The sequence below is a fragment of the Syngnathus scovelli genome, chromosome 12 (genome assembly GCF_024217435.2).
Source record: "Syngnathus scovelli strain Florida chromosome 12, RoL_Ssco_1.2, whole genome shotgun sequence".
NCBI lineage: Eukaryota > Metazoa > Chordata > Actinopteri > Syngnathiformes > Syngnathidae > Syngnathus > Syngnathus scovelli.
The window spans coordinates 8,700,115-8,723,159 of NC_090858.1; the positions used below are offsets into that span (position 1 = coordinate 8,700,115).

Below are 23,045 nucleotides of genomic sequence, written 5' to 3' on the forward strand. Positions count from 1 at the left end.
TCAAGGTGATAAGTAATAGTTCATGCCCCAATGGCCTCCACTATCCACTATAATCGTGAGCTCAGATGAGCTGGGCCTAATCCATTGGATTTTAGGGCTGCGATTGAGAAGATTAGTGGCAAAACTGGTTCTTAATTTTTTCTGTCTTCCCCATGATTAATATTCTTGACTCATAAACCACTGGGATGTCAGAATCATAATGCACGTAAAATGCTTTATTCGAGAGACATTTTAAATTCAAATGACTTTCAATATTTTTGAATCGGCTTAATTACCTTCTGGCTATGACACAGCAAAAGAGATGCAAGAGATGAAAAATAGTGATTCCAATAAATTTATTGGAGAATTTTTAGAAAAAAAGAAAAGCCTTGCAAAATCATCATAATTTTGCAAGCATTTTAATCAACTATACACTGGCTATGCCTGCAGTGAAAATGTGTAGAATTTTTGATAAATTATAAAAAGTACTATTCACAACACTTTTTGGGTTTTCTGCTGCTTGTGTTAAGATGAAATTCACCAAATAAAATTATTTGCCTAATATATGAATGAAATTTTTGTTAAATTTTATTTTTAAGAATAATAGTTATTACAGTCTGGATACAACTTTGACTGGAGTAGCATTGTCTCTCAGCAGGTCGGAAATTGGGCAAGGTTTCCAACTCTTGTCTGGCATTTTTATTACCAGGAGTTCATGATTTATTTAAGGTATATTTTCCGCAGACGGTCCTCATTCTCTTGAAGGACACATATCGGGAGAAATAAATGTCAAAGCTTGGAGGAGAAAGCAACAGGTGACAAAAAAAAATGGGAAGCAGTTGATTGACGTTAATTTAGTGCAGCAGAAATTGAATACTAGGAAGCTGACTTTGAGCACATTTGAGTGACATTTTAATACCATACACTCACAGCACACACATTATTTAGACATAATTCAGCATCACTGTATAAAGACATCCTCCTAAATCCTTTAGTATAGCCCGAAAGAAATTTCCTCAAAGATGGAGATAATTCTTTGACTCACTCATGCTTTTAATAAAATTCTATCACAGACAAGAAGGAAACAGAGTTTGTCTGATCCTCTTTTCAAGCTTCCTTCCACTCTACAAATATTGAAAAAATTTACATGTGTATTAAACAAAGACTCTAATGGTCCATAAGTATGACGGTGAGTGGAAATGCTTCTCGAGTACTATTAGGGTGATGCCTATTTTTATCTGCCTTTTCAGGCTATACTTTTTCACAACATGATAACATTTATGCCAGCAAGTATTCTTACTCCCAACTATTTCTTCTTGCTTTTCAGTCACTGTTTCTGTGATTATTTGACAGCCTCACTTATCAGTCATTGCACATTATAGGCACAACACATGACACTGATTGATCGTGATATCACTCAGTGTGGGTGCATGATGTCGTCAGAATTGTAAGCAGATATGCAGCTCTACTTAAAATGCTATACAGTTGGTTGTTTCTACTGGGTAAGATTTAAAAAAAAAAAATACTACACAGGTTTGGGTAATAGATATCCAACTCTGAATCTTCTGCTATACATTCCAGTCTCCACGTGACCTCATAGATTGTAGATACCAATTCTTCTCATTGTAGATTAACTCAGATATTATGTGTTGACATTTTGCTCTTTTTGCCTGCTGACTCTGACAACGCTGACGGCTACTATCACAAGTTGCCCCATTTTTGCCACCAAGATGAGAAGATGTAATAATTCTGTGGATGTCCCTACCATGAGCTATTTAAAATTGCTTCACCTCATTGCCAGCCCGTGCTGCAGCAGGCCAGTCTCTGTCACAATTGATTAGGGCCTTGAAGTCAAAGAGCAGAAACATAATAATCATATCAGTAACATTTGATTGAAGTCTTCAAAGGCTGTTCTGCCTTGGCGTCCGCTCATCCGACTTGCTGGGTATGCGGACTGATCAAAGATCCCTGGAACATGGCGGTTCGGCTGCCCGCATAAGACATCAGGTCTAGCATCGCTAGTGACAGGTGTCACATCTTCGTTTGCGAGATGGTACACTCTGACTACCGATCAGAAAAAGGCATGATTATTTCATCAGTGTTGGATTAACATGTTGGACTTTTATGATTTATCATTTTCCAAGATATCATCATACTGCAAGGGTCACATTCCAAGTGTAAAATGAATTGGACTGCCATCACAGTGTTGGACAAAGTATCAACGTTACAAAACATATTGCATCGTAATCTCTTGAAGTACAAAATCAGGACATTGGTATTAGAGATTCCTGTACAAATTGTGTATGCTATTTTATACTTTTATATATATATTTATATTTTGTACGGCGACCTTGAGTGCTTTGAAAGGCGCCTTATAAATAAAATGTATTATTAGTATTATTATTATAAAGGAATCCTGTATTTGAGTGGTTATTGATAATAGTTAGACCTGCTCTGAGTATGCTGCATTAATGTTGTGCACTGTTAATTATTACCTAAGCACAATTTTTTTTTTTTCATTTTTGCTTTACGTCTATTGACGTCTTACCATCTTATTTGTCTATTCACAAAATATACCTTGCTGGGTTTCACTTTGTAATTTTAATGCAAATTTTTTGGGCTTGGGACATTTCTACAGTACACAGCAATGTCCTTTTTTTTGTCCATGGTATTCTGCAATTGGTTAGATTTCTATCTTTTGGGTTTATTCTTAAAAATAAACTCAATGTCCTGATACATGACAAAGAAAATTTCCCTGCATGAATAAATGAATGAGTAATGAACTGAAATAGTCGAGTTGAGGTGATTCAAACTCCGGTTTGAAATACAATTGAAGAGTGTATGTTTGCAGGGCATAAATAAGGTGAGTGTATCTTGTAAGATATTCAAATCTTGATGTTTCTCTTGGTCAAATCAAAATGGGGTGCTGAGGTGATGGAATTTCACAATTGTCTTACTTGATGGCACATCTATATTGAATTTAAAATGAGAAAGCATGGTTAAAAAAAAAAAATACACCGCCGATCACTGCACTGAGGGCAGGTTTATGTAGTTCTGTTCTGGCACGGTGAGCACATTCTTTCAGTGTGGGTTTAAGCCCAGGGTATGAATATATAAATATCATATTGTATTCTATTTCTGCTCGCCTTTCTGTCATAGGGCAGTGATTTGATATCTTGGGTCCTGTAGTGTGGAGGCTCTAAGTTTGAACACAATCCATTCAAAGACACTGAGTTATGACTTTTCTCAAACACAGGCAATTTTAGATAACATACCTTTCACAAGGGTGTGTGTTCTGTCCTTTCAGTGTTTTGTGTACCCGAGATGACCAAGAGAGCACACCACACACATAATGACATTTCCACTGAGAAACATTAGTCTTCTTTCCTAAAGCAGATTTTTGCTAAGACCACCCTTTGAGAGGCAACATGGTGCCAAAGGGCATCATCCTACACTGCAGGAAAAAAACTGTGGTAGTAGTAACAGAAATAAAAAAAGGTTTAAACAAACAAAAACAAGTTTACGGTTATCTTACCTGGTAACATAATTGTAGTTGATTCACATCCTTGCAAATTGTGTTGAATGAATATGGAGACGCACGTGCGTACATTCAGGAAAGCTGGTTGAAAAAGCTCTTCCTGGTTCGTCCATATGATCACAGCTGATATCGATCATCCAAATGGATGCAAGATTCAAATGGCTGTCTGGTGTACCCTGCAAACCCTCCAACGTGCTGGAAAGGAAATCTGTAATTAGTAAAACAACATTAGTGTCAGAGGCCCATGATCAGATGCGACTTATAATTTATTCTGACACGTCTTTATTACGCACGAGCGCACATGTAGCCTTGGTGCTCCCTCGCTGCAGCTCACACTGCCGTAGCACTCCATCTGCACAGGCTGGTCTTTGCCACTGGCTCCATCTCTGTGTGTGCAACCACGCTTTCAAACACATAAAGGTTAGCACTTCATAAGTGTCCAACCAAATGTTCCTTTGCATACCTATTTGGTTAACTTTTATGAATGCCTAGGCATCTAAATTCATGGACAGCGCAAGTGTTTTTTTTTTTTTTTTTTTCCCACCATTAGAAACAAATGGTTTTCCCCATTGTGGGTTTGAGGTTATCAGAGCTTGTCAAAGAAAACGGTCTCCGTCTGCCACTTTTTATGCTAAACTGCAGCTGAGCTGCCTACAAAATGTTTGATGAATTGCATTTTTGCTTTCACAATAGTTCCAAGGTATCTTGTGTCTTTGACATTCTTTTGGAAGTCAAAATACTCCTAGGATCAAAACACATGCCAATTTTTTTGAGCCATTCGCCTCTCTACCTTTGGGAACGGCAGGGCAAGAATGGCTTTTGTTACCTAGCGTTTGGCTTCTCGTTGAGCATCTCATTTGAATTTGGCTTTTATCTCATTTGACTAAGATAAATTCAGCACTGAGGGTTAGGGACATTCTATTTGATCATGTGCCATCCTAATTGCTGTGTCATTTACTTACTGGTACAAGTTGGCAGACTGCAGGAAACTGCTTTGACGGGCACCACAAAGTCCTATTAGGTGGGTGTCTGCTGCCACTGCTGTCTGCTACTGATCTGAGCAAACATTCCACGTCATTGTGGATGCATTAGACATACTCAGAGTCAGTCTGGGGTCACTACATAGGTCACTTGCATCCGTGACATCTCCAAAAAAAGCCAAATCTCTATTTTTAATATTGCTGGGTGTAGTTGGATACTGAAATATTGTCGCAACAATATGTGACAGCTTGACCTTTACATAACAGCATCAGCGTAATTTTCTCAGTACACTGTGTGGTAACAATACTTCTGTACTTATGTGGTCATTTTTGTATGTATTATTCTGTCAGAACCTCAATTAAGGGTGCTGAGTAAAAAAAAAAAAAAAAAAAAAGTCATATGCAGTACCTTATGTCACAGATTCCTTTTGTTAGGGGCAATCTGTTTCTTGGGTTAACTAATATAATTTGACGAGTAAACAAAGGACATGTCTGATTGTTTTGCAAATATATTCAGAGATACAGCATATAATTTTTTTGTTGTTGTGCTGGTTGCATATTTTCACATGATATAAAGCTGGACAACTGGCCTTAGTGAAGAATGCACCTCTGTATTGCTTTGCTCAATCTACAAACATGTTGAAATCATCATGCAGACCTTCATCATCACGTAATCCGGTAAAAATTACCCCAAAAAAATCTGATCCATTTGTGTTGCGTGTTGCATAAGGTGCGTGATGCCGCACTGTTTCTCATTAGTCTCCTGCATGTTAAAATGCCAACTGACAGCACTCCTGGGGGATAGCTTTGTGCTGCTCCCTTATTTATGTGCTGTGTACAGCACAGGAACGTCTCATCCTACATGCTGTCCACATTTCCCATCTTTATACATTAAACTCAACCTGAGCAGCCCCTCTGGCAATCCAGAGGCTTGGTACTATATATTTGTTTACCCACTCGGGGGTCATGGAAGGTTTCAGACATTACAGGTTTATGGAAATGTGATTCAGATTGAAAAATGAGCAAATGAATGGAAATGAAGGAGATGGATCTGATTTCTTTTTTTATCAGCACGAGACATGGATAGGGTTATTTGGTTTGGTTTGGTTTGGTTTGGTTTGGTTTGGTTTGGTTTGGTTTGGTTTGAATGGTTGGTTGGTAAATTAATAGGTAGGTAACCATAAAGTCCAAACAATAATCCATTCGGTTGGTTTTCAGATCTGCCCTGCTCAAACACACTTTCTCATCATGGCAAAAACACAAAAGGGTAATTATTGTATTTATCAAGGAAGAATAACCTCACATTCACATATTTCTACACATTTTTCTGGCGTTTTCTTAATGCGGTAACAAATAAGCATTTTAGATGGTGTGTCTTGTAAGTTTATGTGGCGTGCTACCCGGGCAGACACACACCATTTCTTTGACATTCCACAGTCACGCATGAACATCACACGCAGACCTCGACCGCCTCCCCTGCTGATGGCCTGCTGCTTTGTAAAGAGAGGGGCTGCCCTGCTTTGCAAGCCTCATTGATTCTAGAGGGTCTCCATCAATTAAATCTGTTAGGCTTTCAACTCGGCTGGATCCAACCTGCCAACTCAAAAAGGCACCAGTGAGGAGGATGCTCTTTTCACTCCCGTCAAGTATATTAAACGGGCTTCACAGCTGCATTTTTGTGATGTTAACAGAAGACCAAGTGGTGTGCTGGCCCCTGCCACTGGTTCCAGAAGTTGGCCAATTGGAAGAGAAAGATAGGAAAAATAAAGAGGCCTGAAGAGCATTGGCTTATTCATGTGTAAAGAAGCGCTTTACTTCACTTTACTCATAAAGTCATAACAGGCCAAAAATAGGTGAGACCGAACCTTGTTAAAGCTGTTTGTGACCATGCTTTTTAAGCAGAACTGTAACTACATCAAATAAGATCACTCAATCTGCTTAAGGTGATGAAACTCCAGAAATGTAAATTGTCATTCAATATTCTCCACACAGCAACAGCCCTGCAGCAAGAACTAGTAAACATCTTTTTACAGATTCAAAGCATCTGCAGCTGTTTGCTGCTCCACTCAATGTAACGTTCTTCATTTCACATCACAAATTGTTACTTAGAATTTTACTATCCAACTCATGTTGTTGGTTGCATGCCCTGTGAAGGATAAATGAATCTCAAATTACAGAATGTTTTCACCAGATTATGTTCAAGTTATTAATCTTTGCCTAACAAACACATAATGTGATGTCTGTTTTGTTTGTAAACCAATAAAGTACTTTAAAGTCTTGGCCTATATTTCTAATTATGGCAACTTATTTAGAAGCCTGACATTCTGTCAAGACTGAATATATTAATAGGACTGCTAAAGTGTATTTATTTTTCTTCACCCTGGCTGTGTTGTTGGATTCAGGACTATTGGGAAATAAATGGACTTGGAGCCTATGAGGTCCAACCTCAAAGCATTTTTTTGTATAAACAAACAACAGGGGTGGCGAATTTAATTCAGTAGTATTTGTTTTTCCTTGTGAAGTGGCATTTTCACTCCCAACTGTCTTGTCATCAAAATGTTTTGTTCTTTTTTTGCCCTAAATTAATTTGGATAGAGTTCAAAGCACATTACTGTGAGATAGGCATCATGAATATTTGAGTGATGTGTCAGAGTCTGAAATTTTCGATTACCTAGGTATCCTAAGAAGGGTGCACATAAAGATTTTGAACATGTTAATATGTTTTTTTTTAAATCAGGAAACTCCACGAGGATGAAAAAAAATGGGCAGCTTGTATTGAGTGGTTAAGAAGCACACTTGACAAGCTTATATCCACAGACGATCGTGAGTTTCCTCACAAAATTATTTTTTTTTTGTACTGCCAAAGTGGAGAGCAACTGTCAACAGAGAGGGAGCATTGAGGGCAAATGCAGCCATGTTGCTAGAATTTACACAACCCCGCAAATATGATTTATTATTTATTCTTCCTTTAATGTCAGAAAGGAGCACCATGAGAAGATGTGCGTTTCTCAGCAGTGATTTTTCACTGGTATATCTCAATTATTTCCAAAGTTCCTTCTTTTTATAATTTCTTCCGACATTCAGCTTTTTTTCGTCCATCTGTTGTTTGTTTCTCAACTGATAGAATCGTGGTTTGGATTTGGTATACCATTGTTGGTATACTTATTGCGTCATTTGCATTGAAGGAATATGTGTTTATGCATATCACATTTGCTTGTATGTTTTTTGTATTTTTAAAGCCAATAATTCAATATGAACTTTATTATCTGATATTTGAGACGGGCTAAGTGTGAATGTTTTTTTTTAAATTTGCATTGAGCACATTGTCAAACCACTACGCCATAAAAGACAAGTGCCTCCACATGTAGTATATACACAGAGAAGTACGTCCACATTGATAAACTGTATGCCCAAGCCTTGGTGCGCTATCTTTCTTTTCCCCCTACAGTTGCTTTCATGTTGCTGACATTCACTTGGGTTCTGCACAACTGTGATCAAATTAGCACTTCAGAAATGTTCCTCAGGGTGTTGGCAAGCTCAAAGAACCATCCCTGACTGTGTTTAATAATTCTCTTATCCAGTCTTGGCTTCGGTTTTTCAAGGTAACCGTTTCCCATTTTTGCGCTTTTCAAAGTAGGTAACTTCTTTCTGTGTGTATTCCACAGAATAAAGTCAATCGGCTCTTGGAAGTCTTCGTGTTTCTTTGGTGGGGCCTTTAGATTAAATTCATTTTACAAAAAAAAAAATACATTTTTAAAGGTATTCTCACTCAACATTCGGAATACTCGCACGAGGCTTGTGCATCAGCCCCAGTCGACACCAAGGGCTTTTTTTACTAATGGGCAACTGTGTTAATCTACATGGAAGCGGGTTGGACTTGGTGTTTTTAAGCTCGTAGACACAGGCAAGTGAGCGCAACTAATTTGGGCTGGTAATAGGGTTGGGGGTGTAAACAGTCGCTGTCAATTTAATTAGAGCCCCAAAAGTCAAGTGTCTTTGGCATATGTGTGCCCTCAAATAATGTAGTTTCACAATATGTATTGAGGCAAGACATTAAGAATGTTTTACATTTAGAAACACAAAACAAAAATATTACAATAAATTAACTGCTCGATGACGTGCGTTTTGTTCCAGTTGTTTCATTTTTTTTTAGGTTTTTAAACACAGAGCTAACGTTTGCTAAAATCCTTCACTTTTGTTGCATCTGTCCAAAGGACATCCAATTTGATAAATTACAATCTTTTGAGTGCACTGCCTCAGACAGTCCACGTGCATTCATTGCTCTCATTTAACAGAGTATTCAGTTAGAGTGTTCACTGCCACAAATGCAATTTGGGTTTCTTTCATTTATAAAAATGTGTTCAATTGCTGAGAAGAACAGGGCTGGGTGCCACTTGGCTTAAAGCGGCTGAAGTTGAGAATACTGTTGGCAGCCTTGAAGGAAGCAGCTGTGATCCACTCACTCCTCCGTCCAGGTGTTTCCTGTTTAAGACTCAGTCTTAATGGAGGAAATCTGAATGTGAAATGAATAAAAATACACTTCTACATAAAAGTAACTCTATTTTTGTTCAGTTATTTTTGCCTCAGTTTTGTGAATGAAATGTATCTACTTGCTGTTAGCCAGATAAATTCCTATGTACATACAAAAAAAATAAACACTTCACATCCACAAGGCAAAATAATTAGTCATTTAACAAATATTCATTAAAATCAAGTCGGGCTTAGGTAGTTCACATTGATTAACCTGCAAGCTGTGTGTAGAACATTATTAAAAGAATTAACCAGTCTTAATTTGATGAGCAAATGTAGAGAATGTGACAAGAAAGCTGAGTTTCAATACATTACTGTATACGTATTTGTGCACGCCTCACGATAAGTGAATCACGAGCTAAAAGTATCTACGCAGCAGGTCATCTGTCAGAGCGGCTGACAGTACCAGCTGCTCCGTTTTGGTTGCCAGGGGTACGGGCAGGTTAGAGGGTGTGCCTCCCGCAGTCATGGTTCTCTTTTCTAGAACAGGGACTGGATATAGAGTCAAGCCTCTTGTGGTGTTGTGCTAGCCCTGCAGGACAACGTAGGAATCGTAGAATGCATCCAAGAATATGGAAAAAAAACAACAACAGAAGGAGGGGAGGAGCAGTTTGCCATTGCAGCTATTTACAAACATGACTGAGGTCACGGGTTCAAAATGGGTCAAGGAGGAAGTATCAGAAACGTCGTTTAAAGATGGTCAAGTACTATCATAGCACAATATGTTACAGCACGTAAAACAGAAGGAAGAGGATAATGATTCCTGTTTTCTGAAGACAATCGTTTGTTTGAGAAAATAAGCAATATAGTAACACTAAGATATTTTATTATCCCTGGTGAGAGCTGCTTTTAGCTTTTTGGAACTTCCAAATGCCAAGCTTGCTTGCTGAGTTGTGTACATGGGCTTCATCCAAGCTCCTCTAGCTCAATTATAAATGAAGTTGATGAGACTAGTGAACCAAAGCAGTAAACTGCAGGCTGTAAAATGAAAATATTGAGCCTAAAGACGAGGAACTCCACAGTCAGATGATAATTAGTCACTGCGTGCAGCGTACGGCCCTTTTCTTGTCACTGCGTGCGGCCCTTTTCTCGTCACGCCTCGGCGTTTGAGCCCTTCTTGGCATAACAATGAGAGATTTGTTTCGCCTCCTCACGCTAAATGATCATCCACCATATGTGCAAGTGCAACCAAGCCCAAAATTTGCAACATGAAAACTCAAGAAAAAAAAAAAAAAAATTTTCTTTGAAAATGCATATCATAAACTCAATGCCAAAACCAGAAATTACAAACAACAACAATCCCAATGGGCATCACATTTCAAGAGGTATTGTATGATTAATTGATGGCATTGTTGTGTAAAGCCAAAATTACTTTAATTTTGAGGCCATAATAATAGAACTATCAAATGAACCACCTAATATGGGGAATTTTGGGAAAAAAATGACAAAACCTCCACTCGGTGACAGTTCTGTTCCTACTTCACCCGAGTTTGTTCATGAATGGGAACACACAGTCTCAAAAAAGCAATTAATGTAATAATATGTATCGCAAACCTATGCTAGTCATCTTAATTACAGTAAATATTTCTGAAAAAATCATAAATCCAATAGATATGTAGATTTGAGCACAGCATGAATTCAACTTATGTTTCTTGGTTACCAGTAGCAAACTGATGTAAGGACTATTGGAAAGTAATTGTTGTCTTTGTTTAAGGACCAAATGCAGAACCTTGAAGAGCGACAATTGGGTGTTCTAACAGTGAGGCTAATCTCCAAGATAATTACCTGCCCTGAGACACGTTATAGAAGAATTGACAATTAACTTTGTGCTTCCCTTCAATAAGCTCTCTGAACTACTATTACTTTTTTTCCCCTCAAGATAAGAAGAAGTGGAAGAATAACGAGCACCCGTTTCCAAGTAAAAACACAGGCAACTAACTAAAGTGAGACACTGAGGGAGGATGAAGTGCCCGATGAAATTAGCACAGTAGTTTGGCAGCATACGTCAGCATCCCGGCAGCGCTGAGGGCAAGAGGCCAAACAGTCTGCTGTGAGCGAAGCTCGGGTCAAAACTGCAGATGCATCATTAATTTGGGCAAGTTTAAATAGTGGCAAAAAGGAAGGATTTTTTTTTTTTGCCTTGTGTCACCCTTTGGCTCTAAACAGCTGATAGTTTGAGAATAGAATAGCAAAAGTAATTCAAAAGACAAAACACAGTAATGAAGGCGTGCAATTCCTACAGAACCAAGTGGCATATGCGGGCCATTCTGTGATAATGTCCAGGTGGCAATAGGAATCACCTTGACTCAGCGGGAAAGCCACATGGTACCTCAGGTCATACCTTGAAACAAGTTTAACCATCCATCACTGATGATACAGAGTTCCAAACCGTAAATATGTGAAGACGTGCTGAAATACTTTTACATCTAGTGTAACCTGTGGTAGAACACAATATACTCCAGGACACCATTTTGTGTCAGACCTTGAAACGAATTTCTATGCTTTTGATATTCACTGAAATGAGCTCTCTGTCGTTCCTCTGATGAGTGATTTTATGAACCATAGCTGTTTTGCAGAACTTGAATTTTTAATTGGACATGCTCACTGGCATTCTGCTTTTGACGTCATTTAAGTTGGAGTGGGAATTGAAAAGAGCAATATGTGGTATGCATGATATGTTTTGTTTTACCACCCTGTTATTTATTGACCTGACATGATGTATTTTTTGCCAAGTTATCCCAGATCATTTTAGTTACTATTTTACTCACGATTTTCCAATTGACAAGTACATTGCCTTGCACCTTGTCTAAAGGTGCTAACTGTGAACGCACTGACCCGTGTACACAAAGGTCATCTGCTGACAGTGCCCAAATCACCAAAAGGTCAGACTCCTTGTGCCATTTGGAAAAGAGGCAACGTGATGCCAAGCTGCCAATACACTTCCTGCCTGTCTTTTACATCACTGTGTTAAAACCACACTTTGTTTGCCAAAAGGTTCACAGTGGCCATGTTATACAATGCCAGAAGATGGGCAGCATGGTAGACGTGTTGGTTAGCATGTTTGCTTGAGTTTCTGAGTTGTCGGATCCAATCTCATCTCTGGCATGCGAGATTTGATTGCATGGGTTTTCTTCAACTTCTTCCAACATTCCAAAAGTAGTAGGTCAAGACATTGTTTTGATGACCTTGGACAATAAGTTACATGCTGCTTCACCAAGTCTAAAGACATAAACATTATTAAAATAGTAAGTATATTGTCACATGTAACACAACTGTACAAATAGTCAGTGGAACTTAAATCTAGCATGAGACAGGCTTAATTTTAATACAAAAGTCATGTTTCCATAGCAATGTTACTCTGACATCATACCAACATTCCTACCAGAAACTAAAATGTAAAAAATGTGTTCAATTAATTCCAGTTTCTGTATTGATTTACCTTAATGGTAGTCCTTAGCGGACTGACTTAGTTCTCGTTTTTATTTTTTATTCATTTATTGCAATATCCTGTCTCTCAGGTAGCTGTGCAAATAAATATGTATGAGGAAATATCACTTGAAATTGTTTCCAATTTGGAAAATACCCCAAAGTATTCCCAAGTTGTTTTCTCTATCTCAAGATTCCTGCCAGTGCAAATCGCATTTCCTCACATGATAATACACCACGTGATTTATTTATTTATTTTCTTCCTGGAACTTAATATATGAGGAGCAAAATGCATCGGACCAGCATCAAGGCTGTGCTGTTAAAAGGACAGTGTGAAAATCCCAGCAAAGGTTTCATGTGTGTGTGTGTGTGTGTTGACTCGTATCTGAGGAACCAATCCTGTCAGCTGTTGTGGGGCTGCTTTGAGCCATCTCCATATCATTAGCACGCTGCAGCAGTGGTTTGAGACCAGACGCCAGGTGCTCTACTGCAGATTGGAGAGCTATGCTGATCAAATTAGTTCTTCCTAACAGCACATCTGGGTGTTTACCTTAGCAGATCTGTACTGTGGAAGATTTAAATTTAACATCATCAACACCACAAATTCCTGTCTTGTGCAAAAGTCCCCACTAACTCACAAAAATGTCTATGAGAGTCTTTCTGACATTATAAAGCAGCAAATAATAAGGCAGGTACACGAGTTCCACAAGGACAGCCCCACAGCATCCAGAGCCTTTCACTTCCAATCTCTTTGTTCACATTATTACAGCAAGTACGAGCTCCTAATATGTGGAGCCCATCCAGATTTGGGCACGCATCAATATTCTCTCATTATCTTCTCTGTGGGGACTTAGAAAACTACTGGCATGCTTAACATTCATCTTTCTTAAGATCCACAAGCCTGTTCTGTTTCTTTGATACAGACTTGTCTCTATAGTAGCATTCCGTTTTGATATCATTACAGCATTGACCCAGTCTTCATTGTACATGCAGTACACGCGTTTAATTGGTGAAGCCACGCTTACAAATAAAGCTTCTTCTCTTTGAATAAAATTAGCCAGTGTCAATAAAGTTGGACTTTAACTCAATATGAGCCACAATAGTGTATGACGTTTGTAGTTCACAAGGTAAAGCTGAAAATGTATTGTATTTTGCCCTGCAGAGAGCCATAGCACTTCTATGATGAAAATGATTGTCGACAAACTCAGTTATTTACTGCAAACTACAATGTTTTACCTTTTTACATTGTTGCCATAAAATGAGAAATAGCAGATAGGCTGTAGCTCTGCAATAAATCATAAATTCGCTTCTTTTATATGGAGCTTTTCTAGCTTCTGCATTCTACATCGACAGATCCATCAAGAATGATCAATATGACATTTAAACAGTGTCATATTTGCCAAGGGAAACATTAGAATACAAACCCCGGCATGTAGAGAAGCTGCACATGAGTCAATACCAAATGTCATTAAGAAAGCATACAAAAAGTGACAATATTGATCTGCCATCTGACACAGTTGGTATGTATTTTTAGGTGACGGGTCAAGATCTCTTAATCTTGTTGCAGAACATCAAGTGTTAAGATGCATTTCTCTCCTTTCCTCTCAGATTTATGTTACTGTAATACACTTGGCGGAATGACAGTTGTATCAATTATACATAGAGTGGGGTATGCATGAAGGGCGTCATTGAGAATATTTAGTTCAGGCTGTTGTATGGAATCACACAGGATGACACTGATGGCACGTTTCCAATCCGATATTGTAAAGGGATTTGTGTACGTTCATGGAGAAAAATATTTTATCCCAAATTTGTTGCATAGAGCAAAAACGAGCACAATGTGCGACTGTGACATCCTCGCTGGTTCTCCTAAAAAGAAATTGCTCAAATTATAAACTTGAGAAATTCGGGGCAAAACCTCAACAAAACATTCTGTGTGGGTAGAAAAACAACGAGCGTGGTGTGCGACCGTACAACGTCCTTACTGATTCTCTTGAAGGTAAAAAAAAATAAATAATAAGCGCAAAACACGCACTTAGCGGTTATGGCAATATCAGCTCGGCATGTTGATGTACCATGACGCCAGTGAGATGTTGTATTATATAGTTTGTGATGTTTAAATAATACACAAAAATTGTTTATTACATATTGTTTATTTCTTTAATTTTCGTGAACTCAACGTCAATAGTGAGAACGGCCGTAGCGCACGCACGTAGAATGACGTCGCCGCGCAATCGCCTTCCGCCAATTACGTCATAACTCATGTTATTATAACATGCTTGCGCCTTGGGGAACGAGGCCTTCATGTTTCAGTTCATAAGAAGCTTTCAAAATTCTGTAGTTTACGGAGTCTATTGGTGCATCAATACTTAATTGTCAGATGTGACCCTGATATATCTTATTTCAATAATATAATAGTTTCCATGGGAACGAGCTGAATTCATCTAGTATCTTGCCGTCGATTCATCCATGAAAGTTGCATGCAGACTTTAATCAATACGTAATATCGACACTGTCGACAGAGGTGAGTCAGAGGTATGAGGGAAACGTGGGTGAGGAAGAAAGATCTTATGGGACGTTTGTCTTGCTTGACTCCTCTCTTATAGTCCAAAATTCCCCCTCCCAGTCCTCTTTCTTTGTATCGCAGTCAGTGTTATCACGATCCATTCCCATATCAACAGCTCCACCACCAGGTGAAACCAAATTATATTGTGGAGACTTCCAACTCTTCAAAAAAAAAAAAAAAAACCTGTACGTGTGCGCCCTAAATGATGTTCAATTAAGACAATAATTACTACTACTTTGCACTTTGATATTCCCATGCAATGTAAAGTGCCTTATCGAGTATTATTATTGCTAGTGAGTAAGACAACTAAAGTACTATCAACTAAATACAACTAAATACATATGTCAAGGCAGATGAGGTCATGTATATTTATTTATTTATTTATTTATTTATTTATTTATTTATTTATTTATTTATTTATTTATTTATTTATTTATTTCATTCTACAAATCTCACGAACAATAACAACTATTGTTGAAATAACACCTTTATAACGCGTCAAACAAACATCAGCATTATATTTTTGAAGGGAGTATTGTTTTATCAACGCGTCAGTTTGGCTAATGTCATTGTCCATACTCCAATTTCAGATATGTATCTATATATTTTTGATAAAGTGATCAGGCGACACACTGGGTGAATGTCTTGGCCGAATACTACCAGCGCATGTCGCTGTTGTTATTTGATCACGAAATAAACACCCGGAAAAGGACGTGGCAAGTAAAGCGCTCACTTCCTGTGTTTTGCTGGCGTGTTGACATTACAAATGATCTAATTTATTACCAAACGGATTTCAACCCGGATATTTTGGGGCCAGTTCTGAATTCATCTCGCAGGTTGGAGTCTAAGTGAGGAACACGCGGAAGTTGTACATAAGGAGCGCCTGATTGGCGCTCAGTGGCCGGAGACGGAGATGATGGCCAGGCTTGTGTTGGTGATGATCGGTGGGCTTCTGGAGCTGTGCCTCAGCGTTTTAGCACACGGTGACGATCAGCCCTTCTTCACCGATGAAATTCCTTTTAAAATCACATGGCCCGGGGCTGAAATCACACCGGTATGCATCCTTTGCTTTCGCTTCTTAAAGCGTTGTTAACTTAAAAAATGTGCTCAACCAGAGATCAATGTCTGTGTACATCAGCCCACGTCGGGGGCACTTTACAAGGAAGACAACTTTGTCATCATGACCACGATAGAGAAGGAGAAGTACAAATGCCTCCTACCTTCGGTGACCTCTGGAGAAGAGGTAATGGCACAGCCTCAGCCCAGTTTAGGTTGCCTGTGTAGAGTGTTGCCCGGTTAGGATCATTAATATTCTTGTGACCTCATTTGTGTTTTTTGTTTTTAAATTTCAGGACGATGAGAAGGAATACAGCGGGCCAAGTCCATCTGAACTTTTGGAGCCTCTGTTCAAACGAAGCAGCTGCTCATACAGAGTAAGCTTGCTGATCGTCTCACTTTTGCTTGCATCTGATTACACACGCATAGTGTGTACTACTGCTGGTTGGTGGAGTACAACTAAAATACTTTTCTTTATTGGCTGGCAGATCGAATCCTACTGGACGTATGAAGTATGTCACGGAAAACATGCCAGGCAGTATCATGAAGAGAAGGAGATGGGACAGGTTGGTGTTCTGAGAAGAACCTCGATGAAATTAAAAGCTACCACTGTTTTGATAGTACACTGATAAAAATCGTGATAATGTGTGTATCCACAGAAAGTAAATGTTCAGGAGTATTTCTTGGGAAATTTATCAGGGAAGAGAAAAGGAAAAGAAATGGGTATGTTGTATTTTCATCTTCCAACAATTTTTGAAAATGTGTATCTTGAAAAAAAATAACCTGCATCATTGGGTTCTCATTCAGCATTTACTGCAATTTGAAAATACAACCAGACAAAATTCTGTATCTTAATCAAATTTCACTTGTGCTATTTTTACTTTTTTCTGAAGAGTAACTCTATGCTGTCTAGTTTCAAAATGTTTAAACCTTGGTAATAGTCTGAACTATCTGTGTATTCTTATTAATCAATGCATCTTTTTTTTTTTATCTGATAATATATTGCAATGCATTTCTTATGTCAGCCAAAGTAGAAGAGACAGACATGGCTCAGTCAGCACCCGAAACAGAAGTAAGCTTCACAAATTGAACAGTGCGCTATATTTGCCGCTATAAATGTGACATATATCGTACATGTTCTCATGAAGGTGCAGTCTAAGAACATCGAAGGTCAGCTGACTCCATATTACTCACTGGAAATGGGAAACGGGACACCCTGTGCGCTGAAAGAGAACAAGCCGCGCTCCACGTCCGTTCTGTATGTGTGTCACCCGGAGGCCAAACATGAGATTCTGTCCATCGCTGAGGTCACCTCATGCCAGTATGAGGTGGTGGTGCTGACCCCTTTGCTCTGTGCGCACCCTAAATACAGGTAGAAACTCTTAAAAATGCTTTTCATGATCTTACACCACAGGTAAAGCAGATTAAACATACCAACTCCTCCTTTTATGTGACGTGCAGGTTTAAGTCGTCTCCAGTTAACGCCATCTTGTGCCAGGCGCTGGCTGGCTCGCCGCTGCGGCCTCAGCGTCTTGCCCAGCTGAACAAGGAGCAGGAGGCGCAGCTTAAGCCTCCTTTCAGCACCACTGCAGAGCACAGAGAGGTCAGTGATCCAACAGTCTTGTATACAGTGCCTGAAAGGGCAAACGTATCTTAATAGGAAGAAACTCTGGTGGAAAAAAAAAAAAAGACAGTGTAAAAGTCTTATATTTGTTCTACTTAATAACAGGAGGCAGCGGCGCCACCAACAAGAGAGAAAGCCTTCACACACAAACCCACTCACATATCGCGCCTGACAGACGAGCAGCTGGTCAGGGAGTTCCTTAGCGGCTCCTACTGTTTACACGGGGTGAGGCATCGTCAGTTGAGCCGGAGGCCATTCAGTCACCACGCTGATGTCAGGGTGATGTGTTTTTCAGGGGGTTGGATGGTGGAAATATGAATTCTGTTATGGAAAACACGTTCATCAGTACCACGAGGTGAGAATGCTTTTACTTGTGTGTCTGTTGAGGAAGCATGTAAATCATTCATGCATTGAGTTCCTGTTGCTCTGGTGTTTCAGGACAAAGAGCAAGCCAAGAACATTGTGGTGGTTGGTAGCTGGAATGCCAAGGAACACATTGAATGGTCCAAGAAGAACGTGGCTCGATCTTACCAGCTAAAAGACAGTGGAATGCCGAAAGTCAAGTATGCAGTCGACACTGCTCCTCAATCAAAATCAAACCCTATTGTCCATGTTGACTTTTTTTTTTTTTAAATGCCTCTCTGCAGGCTGGTCTCCCATTTCTACGGCCATGGCGATGTGTGCGATCTAACAGGAAAGCCCCGTCAAGTTATTGTCAAATTAAAGTATGTGAAGAGTGTTAAGCGTTATCTGAGTTGACTTAGAACCAGGTTTTTCTTTACTGACTCCCTCTTCTGGTTCTTACATCAGATGCAAAGAGTCCGAGTCTCCCCATGCAGTCACCGTCTATATGCTGGAACCTCAGACTTGCCAATACGTCCTCGGGGTAATTGTGCTCGTCAAACAGTTAATTGCTTTTGTGCAGACAGTCGAGAGATTTTTTTTTTTATATATTCTATGAACTTTCACTTAACAAACATTACTTAGCATGCTTCCATTAAGCTAGTGGACATTTGTCAGACAAAATGATATGGTTTGAACAGTTTGATGGTTTGTCTTTGCCACATTGAATTCATTTTCTTGTCTCAGGTTGAATCTTCAGTCATATGCAGTATTCTTGACTCGGCAGATGAACACGGGCTTCTGTCCATTTACAGCTAAACGGTCCAAAGAGGAGGAGAAGGCCGAGTAGTGAAGAAGAGCCAAGCATACAAAATAATGCAACGCTTAAGACCAACAAAGGTTCAAACTGTGGTGATTTTGAAGCTGGACTTGAGGTTGCTGAGGAGCTCCAGAGACAATCCAGATGTCATGATCTGAGCGGTGGCTGAGCGGTGGAACAAACCACAGCACTGCCTCACCCAACTTGGTTGTAGCTTAAATAAATTGCTCAAGGATGATGCGGATTTACTGTCCATATTACATATTTCTACCAGAATGATTTTATAATGTACAAGATCATGATTCACTGTGTGGGAAGGATTGCAAATGGTTGCCGGCTACTTTGCACTTGTCGTCTTAAAAAAGTTTGCAATAGTGAGGAGGTGTGCTTTATAAATGTTACAAAGGGTGAGTGTAACTTATGCATTGGTGGGTGTTTTCAAGTCGCTAATACAATCGATTAAAACTTGTTTTTAACTTTATGAAGTATTCTGAATTTTGTTCAAGGAGTATTTTGTTAAGATGCACAACTCTAGGACTCTTGGATTGAACAAAGTAACAAAATATTAATTCGTCTTACTATATCTCTGCGGTGATCCAGTAACACTTGAACCACAAGGGGGTGCTGTTGTTGCAGCTTTAATACTGCGAATGGAAAAACTCTTTGAAATGGTTTGTAATGCAAATTTGAACCGTGACAGCACGTTGTAATTTATAAAAATACTAAACAATGCTCAATCTTCTTTAACTCCCCTATTTTTTTCTATTACAAATTAAACGGTCGTTATTCAACAAAAAGTGTAGTTAAACTAGTTTAACTAATGTAATTGAATTTTTGTAGATAAGTGCTTATCTACAAAATTTCAATTACATTGTTTTAAATCAAAGAGTAGAGATGCACAGCATTTGCCAAACATTTATTGGGTTAAAAAGTGTGCATGTGTTCACATATTAAACCTCGAAAACTAAGTGGGCCAGTCACCTGTCCCAGGTTGTAGCAGCACGTGCAACGCAGCAGGTAGATTTATAGAAACAGTACTAAGAAGTCAAAAAGTCATAATCGGTGGAAAAAACTTTCGATTATAAGTCTGTCTTTTAACATCCATTTTCTATGCCACTCATCAAATACGTTTGTGAGGAATCTGGACTGACCACCGGTCAATCACAGGGTTGACACACAGACCTATGGGGTTCATAACATTAATGAAAACAGTCAAATCAAATATGAATGTTTCTGTTAGATATACAATTTAAAAAATAAAGTATATAGTTGGTCGGAACAGATGTAGGAGTGATCACATTTGCAATTCTCAACAGTGGCTGCCTTATCTCCTCCACCCAATCAGCCCAGCGTATGAAGTAAAAAAAAAAAAAAGAGCCCTGATAATGAAAGTAAAAGCGTTGCATTTTACCTCAGAGATGGCACTTCCACACCAAGCTGTCCACTTAAGGTTGTCAATTACTGGTGCATGCAGTGGGCACATTGCCATAAGCAAAATTCAGACATATTTTGGGAAATAAGTAGCTCACAAATCGTCTCTGTAGATTTGGGAGTTTTGACAATTTGGGACAGTTTGACCTTTGACCCCGACCTGCAACTGTAGCCTTGAGTGCTCTGACTGCAGAACATAACACTGATCCGAGATGGGTTCAGACAGAAGGGACGGGAATCTGTTGCACAGAGGTACTCTCAAAGTCCTGCAGGGTGTCCTGGTGAGTGTGGTAGTGCATGGCTACGTATGACTTGGCGAAGGCGAACGTCTGCGACCCGGCAGGCTGGAGGCTGGTGGGCGAGCTAGGTCCGGCAGAGGGACTGCTGTTGTATATACTGTAGTAGGGCTCGATGCGCGTGTTGATGGGCGTGGAGGTGCTGGCGGGGCGAGGCCTCCGTGCACCCCTGGGACTAGCGGCGCACTCTCTGGACTGACTCGGCCCGCACGCCTGGTCCACCAGCCTCCTCTGTGCTTTGGGCGAGAGCACGTACGCCGAGTTGGTCTCATGGTGCGAAGATTTATTCCGGTTGACTTCAAGGCTGCCCTTTCCCATGGCGTGCAAGCGAGTTTTGTGTTTGCAGCACAGCAGTCCAAGGGCGGCCCAGTGCATGCAGCAGAGCACACGGCGCCGTAGACCGGCACTGTTACGCGAATACACGAAGGGATTGATGCCCGACTTGAGGAAGATGAGGACAAAGCCGCACAGTTCAAACTGGTAATGTGCGAAGCTGCTTTCTGGCGTGAGAACGTCCTGCGCTAAGGAGATCGCCATTGGCAGACAGCACAGTAGTACTGAGAACACGATAACGACACAGGTGACAACCGCTTTGGAGTCCTTGGCTGTGGCCAGGTTGACTGTGGAGACCAGCTGGCAACACGTGGCTCCTTGGGCCGCCCCTGGGACCACTGGTTGCTTGGTCCTGGTAGCGTAAGAGTGCGTCTGAACGTTTTGTAACTTGTTATACATCTGATCACGGTACAAGGGGCCTTGGGCACCACACTGCACGGCCTCAAAGCCTGTGGCTGGCAGAGGTGGCAGGGGTGGGGTGCATGTGGCCGCAACGGTGATAATAGGACACTTCCTCACTTGAGCGTTTTTCCTCAAGGTCTGGGCAATCATCAGATAAGACACAGACACAACAGCCACGCAAAAGGCAAAGTCAGCAAGGTACGCATACAGAACCAACCCGGCCTGACCCCCTCCTAGACCAAAGTGGGGCAAGCAGGGACCGTCCCTGCGTGGATACACCCGCATGGTGAGCAGGGCCGCCATGGTGAAGCTGGATGTCCACAACAGGGCTGTGAGAGCCAGGGTGCAGGGGAATGAGGCGGTACGGTTGGGCTGCTGGCCCAGGACCATGCGCAGCCGGTGCAGGGCGATGACCGCCACCGTCTCCAGTGACATGATGATAAAGCCCGAGCTGGTCAGGTGGAAGACAAAGCAGAAGCTCTTGGACACGCCATCCACGCCACCAGCATCCAGGTAAAGCACTAACGCGAACATGGGAGCCGTCACACAGCAAATAAACAAATCACAGAAGGACAAGTTGAGGATCATGAAATCGAAGTTGGTACGGAACTTGCGGAAGGCCGGGTCGAAGAAAGACAGGAACACCACAAGGTTTCCATAGGAGCCCAGGCAGAAGATGAAGATGAGGAGGAGGGAGGAAAAGGTCAAGGTGGCCGTGTGGACGACTGCCCAAATAGGGGGGCTGTGTGACGCCTGTGTGCCATTGAAGTTCACTTGCTTGTGCAAATCCGCCAGTTCTGATGGCGCCTCCGTGCTGTTCATCATATTATTAGCCACCCACCGATGAAAAAGCAAACATTATCCTCTGAAAAGGAGGACGCGCGTGTCACCATTGTTGCCACCTGAAATAAAAAAACAATTGTTTGCGCCATGAAAATCATATTTCATGCTGATTAGTAATACGTACACTAAAATGACGATGTGCATGCACACACAGCAGTCGTTCTTTTTCTGTGCACATAGCGTGTCACTTTATCCAGACAGCGAAAATATGTATAAATCTTACCGTTATTCGTCAACCCTTCGCAGACCATCATTATTTAACAAAGCCCATGTTCGTTTGTTTTCAAGCAGCTCTTTGGTACGTGAACGGACCGCAGCTTCGAAAAATAAATTTCCATTTAAACGCCTTTTAGAGATGCGGACAATAAACGCATCATTTTGTCTTCCTCGTTGCAATTTGAGGTGTGCAAGCACAGGCCTCTGTGTTTATTGTGCATTTGTCGCGGGTGGATTCCTCCTCTTGGCGATGTATCCGTTCTTTTTACCCAGGAACTACCGGACGTGAGCTGGTTAAAAAAAAAAAAAAAAAAAAAAACGAGCATGAAGTCACAGCGACGCATGCGAACAGAGCAATTGAGGCGCTGCATTTAACTAGTCACTATAATTTATTTTTCAATGCACTAGTTACTAGTGCATTGAAAAATAAATTCGTGCTGAATTTTATTTGTATTAATTTATATATTAACATATAATGATAGTATTTTAGTTGTCTTTGGAGCGTAGGAACCCACTACTTCTAGCATATCTTGGAATATTAGCGATACTAAATAGTTGACCTATTTATCACCTGCTCTAGAAAAGCTCATAATAGCTACGAGTATCAAAATAAACCTACTTAGATTCGCACCTCTGGACATTTCAAAGTCTGAAGCAAATTCT

The 23,045-nt window shown here is 40.3% G+C and overlaps 2 protein-coding genes across 2 annotated transcripts; one reads left to right on the forward strand and one right to left on the reverse strand.

Annotated features, from left to right (window-relative positions):
* Positions 1-15,711: 15,711 nt before the first annotated feature.
* erlec1 (endoplasmic reticulum lectin 1) lies at positions 15,712-19,342 on the forward strand. The gene is made up of 14 exons (XM_049735704.2): positions 15,712-16,073; positions 16,158-16,262; positions 16,372-16,452; positions 16,564-16,641; positions 16,735-16,798; positions 17,101-17,147; positions 17,224-17,447; positions 17,537-17,678; positions 17,805-17,924; positions 17,995-18,054; positions 18,138-18,262; positions 18,347-18,424; positions 18,510-18,585; positions 18,789-19,342. Exons 1-14 carry the CDS (start codon positions 15,933-15,935, stop codon positions 18,858-18,860), a joined length of 1,413 nt encoding a protein of 470 aa, XP_049591661.1. The 5' UTR covers positions 15,712-15,932; the 3' UTR covers positions 18,861-19,342.
* Positions 19,343-19,762: 420 nt separating this feature from the next.
* gpr75 (G protein-coupled receptor 75) lies at positions 19,763-22,921 on the reverse strand. Its single transcript, XM_049735703.1, has 2 exons — positions 22,390-22,921; positions 19,763-22,225 (listed from the first exon to the last, which is right to left on the reverse strand). The coding sequence occupies exon 2, from the start codon at positions 22,146-22,148 to the stop codon at positions 20,511-20,513; it is 1,638 nt and encodes a 545-aa protein (XP_049591660.1). The 5' UTR covers positions 22,149-22,225; positions 22,390-22,921; the 3' UTR covers positions 19,763-20,510.
* Positions 22,922-23,045: the final 124 nt, after the last annotated feature.